The sequence below is a fragment of the Ooceraea biroi genome, chromosome 1 (assembly GCF_003672135.1).
Source record: "Ooceraea biroi isolate clonal line C1 chromosome 1, Obir_v5.4, whole genome shotgun sequence".
Classification (NCBI taxonomy): Eukaryota; Metazoa; Arthropoda; class Insecta; order Hymenoptera; family Formicidae; genus Ooceraea; species Ooceraea biroi.
The window spans coordinates 18,642,445-18,651,235 of NC_039506.1; the positions used below are offsets into that span (position 1 = coordinate 18,642,445).

The 8,791-nt window shown below is 43.8% G+C and overlaps 1 protein-coding gene across 2 annotated transcripts in view; it reads left to right on the forward strand.

Annotated features, from left to right (window-relative positions):
• Nucleotides 1-8,791, forward strand: part of LOC105278050 (colorectal mutant cancer protein) — a 57,689-nt gene that overhangs the window by 17,783 nt on the left and 31,115 nt on the right. For both annotated transcript variants that reach the window (XM_026975211.1, XM_026975210.1), the window contains exons 3-4: nucleotides 478-707; nucleotides 2,926-3,062. In XM_026975211.1, coding sequence (XP_026831012.1) covers nucleotides 478-707; nucleotides 2,926-3,062 — 367 coding nt within the window. The remainder of the gene's footprint in view (nucleotides 1-477; nucleotides 708-2,925; nucleotides 3,063-8,791) is intronic.

An 8,791-nucleotide genomic window follows, 5' to 3' on the forward strand; every position in this document is an offset into this window, starting at 1 on the left:
CAGGACTTGTAAGACCGGATTAAATTCGGTCCTCATCGATTTGTGCTTGCTACTCTCGCGATAAACTTTTATCTATGTATTTCTTTGCTTTCTTTCTTTTTTCTGTTTGTCTTACAATGATAGGAAAAAATAGTCCAAATCAGGTAAAATGGGAATATAAACTTCCGGGTGTCCAAAGAATAAAAATAAATATATTTAATAAATTTATATTGAATATGTAAATTAATTCAGTGCATTTAATTTTATATATTTTTGATAATCATCTTGAATTTTTAAATATTTCAATTTTGATATTGTGACTTTTTAAGATGCTACCGTTAATGTTTGTAAAACGTCATGACGAAGCGATCTAATTTTTTAAATAGAAATCGACCTCGATCTTTAAAAGAAAGCATTTAATCAATATGCGCGGCTAATAATTTATTCTCGTGACGTTCGCTCAAAACAGCCGTTGACAGTGGTTTTCTGAACTTTCAGCCAGGATCTATTGACGGTATGCCGGGAATTGAACCTGGAGAACTCGGTGGAGGAATTGATGAGGGAATTGGGCGCGGACGAGCACGGTCGCATTTCCTATCAAGAGTTCCTTAGGCGGCGTCTGGCCCTACGACCGGAAATCGAGGCACTGAGGGCCGGCAAACGGCGCGGCAGTCCGCATCACACTCACACCCCGGAATACCTACCGACAAGCAGCGATAACAGTCTCGGTGAGTGTCAGTACGAATTTTCCAAATTGTCGTGACAAATCGGAGCTTTCCGGAAACCAGACCCTCGGCAAACGTAGCGACATCGCTTGATAGATAAAAACTTAGATAAAAACTTGGATCGCGCGAATCTTGAATATAGTAAATCGTAATGTTAATTTTATCGTGTTTCTATAAATAAATTTAAAAAATATATATTTATTTATTTTATATATTTATTAGTTATACACATATAATAACGAGAATTTTATTTTATTTATTGATCCAATCGTTGTTAACGTATTTCGATGTCGCTTTTGTTATTCGCCGACTCTTAAAGTACAAATAACAATCAGAATGCGAAAAATGATAAAACATCTTGTACGAGGTATATCCCGACATCGTATCCAGCCTATTACATGTAATGGGAAAATAGATCACGAGCACTATTTGCTCGAAATTGATTGAACAATGAATACGGAACGATCGTGGAAACACCGCAGTAGCGCGTTCGTAATATCCCGATATCGTACGCTGTAACTGGGCGCGAGATCGATGAATGAATTGGAAATGACGACTTCGAATATTGCGCCGTGCATCTCCATTCCTCGCTATTGCCAGCCGTGAATCTACGCCGTTAAAGGATCAAATACATTACGGGAAAAGAAATTATTTATTATTTGCGACTTTTATTATATTGGGTCATTAAGTATGAAACTTTACAAATAGAACATAAACTTTTGCATTTTTTGGCACATGGACATGATTTATTTTCAATCGAAGTATGCGCCCATGTTATCTACACACTTCTGCCATTTTAGTGGTAGTTGGTCTATGCCTCTACTATAGAAGCCAGGAGTACGGGAATCGATGAAGTCGCGGAAGGCTGTTTCGACTGCTTGTTGAGAATTGAAGAATTTTCCCACCAACAAGTTGTCCAAATTCCGGAAGAAGTGATAGTCGGTAGGCGATAGATCTGGTGAATATGGTGGATGACGGAGAGTTTCCAATTCCAACTCCCGTAGCTTTGCCACGGTCAGTCGTGCAGTGTGCGGTCGAGCATCATCATGCAACAGGATTGGCATTGACCGATTGACCAATTTCGGTTGTTTAATAGCAAGTTGTTGCATCATTTCGTCCAGTTGCTTGCAATATACTTCAGCCGTTATCGATGTACCAGGTTTCATAAAGTTGTAGTAGATAACACCTGGACCTGGACCACCAAACAGTCACCATAAGCTTCTTCTGTGTAATGTTGGGTTTCGCGTGATGTCTCGGTGGTTCATCAGCGTTCAACCACTGATGTGAGCGTTTACGATTGTCGTAGAGTATCCACTTTTCATCGCAGGTCACAATTCGATTAAAAAAAGATTCATTTTTGTGACGGGAAAGCAAAGAAAGTGAAGCCTCTAGACGTTGCGCCTACTGCGCATCGGTCGATTCGTGCGGGACCCATTTGTCCAACTTCTTTATCTTACCAATTGCAGCTAAATGAACCAATATGGTGGGTGTGGAAACATTGAATATCGATGCCAATTCACGTGTACTTTGAGATGGATCGGACTCTACTACGGCTCTCAAGTGATCATTATCCACCTTCGTCTTTGGTCTTCCACGTGGCTCATTAGCGAGGCTGAAATCTCCATCTCTGAAGTTTTTGAACCAATTGCCCACCGTTGCTTTAGTAGTTGAACCTTCACCAAATACAGCGTTGATATTACGAGCTGTCTCCGACACTGTGGTTCCACGGCGGAACTCATATTCATAAATCACACGAATTTTGGACTTTTCCATAGTTCTATAAAAAAGAATCCACCAATAAAACTAATGAAGATATTTGAACAAACAAATATGACGTTTGAAGAGCGAACATACATCTATCACACTAACCTAACCTGATACTGACGTCTGGCGCCAAATTTGAGATAACAAATGTTAAAGATGACGCTTTTACATTTGTAAAGTTTCATACTTAATGACCCAATAGTATCACAACTTTTACTCCTTCAATAATCGCTTTCCTGTATCATTAAAAGTCACAAAATGTCTAAAAGTTCCCTTTTCACTAAAATAAACCGTACAATGAATGATTCTACGTCGATCTTAAACTTGTTTTTTTTCGATCTTAAATTTGTTTCTTCTTCAATTTCTGTAGAACTATCCGCTTATTCCTTCGCTTGCATTTTTTCTCCTAGCATTTCTTCATGTCAGGCGAATACCTTAGGCGTAATTTCTATTTCAGGAACCGTGTCGGGACGACATGAAAGCTGGGAATTCGACAGCGGTGCCCGTGATTTGTCGCCGGAACCGCACAGTCTTCAGAAGCTAGTAGAGGCGGCGGCCGGTGGAACGGGAAACATGCTGGACCTCGCGAATAAGGTAAGTAACCGACAATTAATATTTGCCACAACGAGCGATTATCGTCATTTGTATCCTCGTAAGTGCGCGCGATCTTCTCCCCGATATTAGAGATCGATTAGATGTCTCATGCGCGCGTACGCGGAATCGTTCACGAACGACCGCTCGACGAACGTCTATCTTACCGTTATAAATTCCGATAAAACCTGTCGCACCTATCACGTTCGCATACGTGCGTGTCGACGGGAAAAAGCTTGCGAGACGCAATGCTGTCACTTGAACGTCCAGGGAGCTCTATGTATTTCGTTGTGTTGTAAATATGTTGTATTACACGTATCATCTTTTGTACACGGTGAATAATACACTACGTTTAGCGACGTAAAAGAGACGTATAAAAAATTTTGAAATTTGCAAGAAATCCGCAGACTCATCTTGCAAACGCCATATAATGCGACGCATATTATTGTGGCAGGCTATTGCGAAGAAGCATTTACATTTGCGAGAAACGCAAATTTATTGTGGAATTAACGCGAAATGAGTGATAGCGATACACTTTATTGAAATGCAAAAAATACCACTGAAAAGCGTCGAGGCGCTTACAAGGAATGCAAATTTATTTTACGGACGCAATATGCATAACGCGACACGCTTGTCAGCACGAATATTAAATATCGCCGAGAAATGTTGAAATTTGCAAGAAACGTGGACCACACTTTGCAGGTACAAAGCGAGTCACGCGACATATTTATTTGTCGCGCACAAACGAATATCGCTAAGGAACGAAATTTTTCAAGGGAAACACAAACGCAGGGGAACATTCGTAAGCGTCTTGAAAGAAATATCTCAAGACGTCCCAAAAATCGTGCGAGAAATCGTTATTTCTATGTATATCGCAAATCGATCTCATCTCTATATCGATGGTGACGATAGGGCCATCACCACCGCGACACTGCGATGAAAAGTCAACGGAGCGACGTGCAATTACCCGAGGGCAAATTGTCTTTGCATGCCGATAATCCTTGATATTCCTCGGCGAGGGCAACCGCCCCCAACTCCTTCATCTCCGCGCGTTCTCTCCTGGCACTCCATTATTTCCCTCTCTCTTCTCTCTCTGTGGAGTTCGCGCCTGGGAATTTCTTTGTCAGCCGCAATTAACCACAATACCGCGCCGAGGTGCGCTCCGACGTCGCGGAAGACGGCAAAGCGTGCAATTTCTGCATTCCCCGTTTAACCCCTGGCTCGTTCGTTCGCTCGTCAAATCGCGACTTTACACCCTCACGCCCCTTCTCCCTCACTCCTCCCTTCGACGAATACGGTATCGAATTACGCGAGGTGCTAAATCGGCCGATCGTCGACCCTTCGTCGCTCGCGAGCTTTCCAGGTTTGGCGCTTTGTCGCTCGCAAATGTAACGCGAAACCTCGCGAGACCTCGCGTCTCTCGTTTCGAAAGTGTATGAAAGTGGCTGTGGCGCAAAACGGGAAAAATAAAAGGGCCGACCGAATTCCGGGGTTATCGCGATTTCTCGCGACGAGGAGAGGGCTTCTCGCTCTCCGCGTTTCGAGGAACGAGAACAGAAAGACGATGCTTCAGGAAAGGAGGAAGGAAAGAAAGAGGGAAGAATGCCGTGTTTACCATCTATAAATAACCGTTATTACGCTCCGCATTACGGCATCGAAGAACCGAGAGAACCGCAGCGGCAAGCTTCGCCTGCTCGCGAAACCGCATGCGAATCCGGACACTAAAACACCGTTACGTAAACGCATAATAACAATTATGCACGAATTCATACGTAATTAAAAAAAATTAAACTTAAAACAAATTCTTTTTATTTCCGAGAATTTAGAAATGCGCCCTTTTCGGACGTTTAGCTGAATGCGCGCGAGAATCGTGAGAGAGGATTAACTTCATCCCGGCTCGTTATCTTATATTTTTTCTCTCCTTTATTACCTCCGTCTGGAGCCCGAGCGAACGTGTGGAAAGCCAACGCCTTCCTGGGCGCCGCGTTAGAATCTTGACGGCGTCGGGGCGAGGGTACGTCCGTTTTCCGAGAGAAACGCGAATATGCAGCGGTGTCTTAGGCCGCCCGCAGCGAGCGGGCGTTTTCTCGCAGAAACGCTCTATCTACCCTCGCGCGCTGTACGCCGTGAAGTGCGAATTTCCATAGAAATGGAATAGAGAAGTCTGGGCGCGAGAGGGAAAGAAGACAGAGAATGAGAGAGAGAGAAAGAGAGAGATGTCGGCGTAAACATAACACGGCGTTAATTTCCTTCGTTACTCCCGCGAGAGGAAATTGCTGAAGCTGAATTACCGCACGACGGAGTGATACGCTATCGCTAACTCGGGTCGCGAGGTTCTCTCTTCCTCTCCCTCGCTCTTTCTCTCACTTTTGCGAAAGCATCTTCCCCGACGATGTTATTAGATGTCCAAATTAATTTGGTATCTTTAATATATTGCTCAGTCCTAGTTAGTAGAGGGAAGTCCCCGATTATGAGATACCATATCGATTTTGCCGAATGTAAGGAAATCTATAGGCAGAATTTAAAAATGTAATACGTTATCTTGAAGAGAATTTAATAAGCTTTAAGTTGGTAAAATGAAAAATCTAATTTAAATATTATTTTTTCTGAAAATTAAGCAAATTTGAAAAAAGAGCTTTACGCAGGATCGAGAAAGCGTGCTCCTAATATAAGATACCTCGAGAAATCGGTGTTAAAAGTGCAAAATACATCAGTTTTGCAATTAAAAAACTTTATTAAATAGTTTTATAAAAATACTGCTGCCACAGCCTTCGCCAAATCTTCACGATTCCACTGTCGACGCTTCCTCGTATCTCTAACCTCCATAGTCAGATTCTATAAAAATTAAATACACAAAAATTCGTAATATAAATTCGTATTAACTTTTCTTTAACCTTAAGTAGTATTTTCTTTCTTTTTATTACACTACATAATCTTCATTCGAGCAATAAGTATCTCATATTAAGAGTACCCTGAATATCTCATTATACGATTCACACGCCTAGCGGTTTCGCGATCATGAAATCTAACCTCTACAATTAAGCAATTCAACAAATCGCGTATTTTCCTGTTACTACGATTCTACTCTATCATTGCATACTGAATTTATTGCCAACCATTTCTTTATTATATAATAAACAAGGTTTAAAGAAGACGTACCTCAAGTTCTTTTGACATGTTCACAATTTCACAAACCTTTTCTTGCAAAGGCTAAACGCAATAACGAACAATGAATTTTTCACTAAATACATTTTACACCAAGAGTAATAAGATCATGGTGGAACTAACAGATGGTGCTCACTAGTTTAGCAGAAACCCCATTATCTCATATTAGGAGCATATCTCATAATAGGGGATTCTCCTCTATTTTTAATTTAAGTATCACGCATACGAAAACGTTTACGAAATTGTGATAATCAAGCGATCAATCTAATCATCAACCTTGATCAAAAAGACGAAGTATCGAATTAATTCGCACACCTAATATCAGCCGTGCACGTTTTATACGTTGCGCCATGCTCGGGAATGACGTCAATATCCCGTAATTGTAACGAAATGCCCGTAAAACGGAGAAGAGAGCGAGGGAGCGCTGTCGTAATCGTCGACGGTTCCACGTCGGAAGAAGGACAGATTATTATCAGAGCGTATAAAGACGGATGCGCGCCGCGAGGCGGCGGCGCCATAAAAACCGAAGCCGAAGGCACAGACGCAAGCCACGATGACGAACGAAGTAATAACCAGCCGCAATAAGATTCCGTAATTCTTCCGCGGACAAACGATCGCGGCGAGTGATTCGAGCACGCGATAACCCTGCCCGACACGTCGCCGTCGCCATCGTCGCTCCGCCTCGGGTCTCCATCTCGAGGAGAAATATTCCTCCGAGGATCCGATGTTTTTCTAGCGCGGTCGATCGTTATTTTCCATCGCGACGCCCACATCCTTTTTCCCGAGGATATTTACTTCCACCCTTTCCTCGTCGGGCCCCGAGAATCTCATACGTTCCTTCTTCCTCCTCCTGCTCCTTCCGCTCGTCGTCTCGTCTCCACGCGCTAGTCCCGCTATGAATTCTCGTAATACGCTCGCCCGGCGCAATAAAGCTACGCCCTCGCGGCATCGCGCAAGAGGCGTTAAATTGCGTCAACAGGTGCGCGCCAGTTCCGCCCTCGCCAGCGTTGAGGGTAATCCGGAGGTTATTCGGTATCGAAATTTATTTGGCCGACGAGAAGAAACGAATTACTGTCGAGCACAGTCGACTCGAAAGCAAACCACGTCGCGCTCTACGGCGTTGCTCCAACCACGCTACGCTGATCCGATCCCCCGCGCGTTCCAATTCCCTTGCGGTACGAGCGAATGCGAGCACGCGGACGATACCGTAGGCATCTCCGCAAGACCGTGAAGATTGCTGCGTGACGGCCGCGAATCGTCGGCGTAGTTGCTCATAATTATGCGCAGCAGCCTTGTTTTCCGTCGTTCCACCGTTCGAGCGACGAGCTTCAAACGTGCGCGCTCCGTTTGGCGCGTCGGCGCTTGTAATCGCGTGCCTCGTTAGCGCGAACAGCCGGTTCGAATACGGATCAGAATCGCGTGGATGAAACCCGTCGACGGACTCCACTTCCGCCAGACGCTAAATTCGAGAGGCATGCATGATCGCTGAAAACTCTTTCGGAGAGAACCGCGTCACGTGCGACTCTTTCCTCTTCTTTCTTCTCTGCGTACCTCCCGCGGGAAGCGTCACGCCGTGGCATTAATTGAGAAATTAGCGGACTTAATTAAGAAGGCGCGCCCACGTCGACCCGCCCACATAATTACACTAATACGAACGCGCAACGCCACTCCCCCCGCGCTTTCGGGTTCCCCACGCGGCGCACTTTTTCTTTTGTTCTCATCTCCGGTGCCCTCTGACTCGACCTTCTCGTCTCGAGAGAGCTTTCTCGATCCTCTGCAGGTTCGGAAGTAGGACGGTTAATAATCGCTGTCACATTTATCACATAATATTATTCGTCGATGATTGATATTTTGTGATTTCAATGGTAATTATATAGAGATACGGACCACCTCCGATTTCAATAACTTTGAGATATGTTATCAAGATCATCGTCCTTATCTTATTAAAAACTTATTAAAATCGGCAGGTGGTCCCTATCTCTATATAATTACCATTTCAATAAATTTGCCAATGCCACACTTTTATAGTTTATTTTATTGTATATCGTTTACTTAGGACTTTATTATTTATAATTATTTAGAATTTTATTATTTATAATTATTTAGGATTTTATTATTTATTCATACTTGCTGCAGTCGCGCTAATGGCTTTTGTCGAGGATATGCGTAGTTTACGTCATGCGTCAGCGCAAGAACGCCACGTATCCTCACGATACCGCAACGAGACGTGGTTTTTCGCCGCGCGACGCGCGTCCTAACGAGTTGGAAGCGCGAAAGAAGATCCCAGAGCGCAGGCGCACTTTGCGGTGATCCTAATAATTTCGCCTAAGTGTCGCTATTCGGTTAACCGCTATAGTAATCTTCTCGCGGCGGCTCGTAACGTATGTGCGTGCTGCCATAATAGTCACGTTCTCTCCTTCCCTGTGATTATGTCAGCTGCGAGTTTCTTGTCGCTTCACCCTTAAAGGTATCCGTTCGCGGGGATCTTAATGGATCCCCGTTTTATCTTAACCGTTCTATCTGAAACCGCGCAGCCGAACAAACGAGATTCGCAGCGAGCCTCCGGT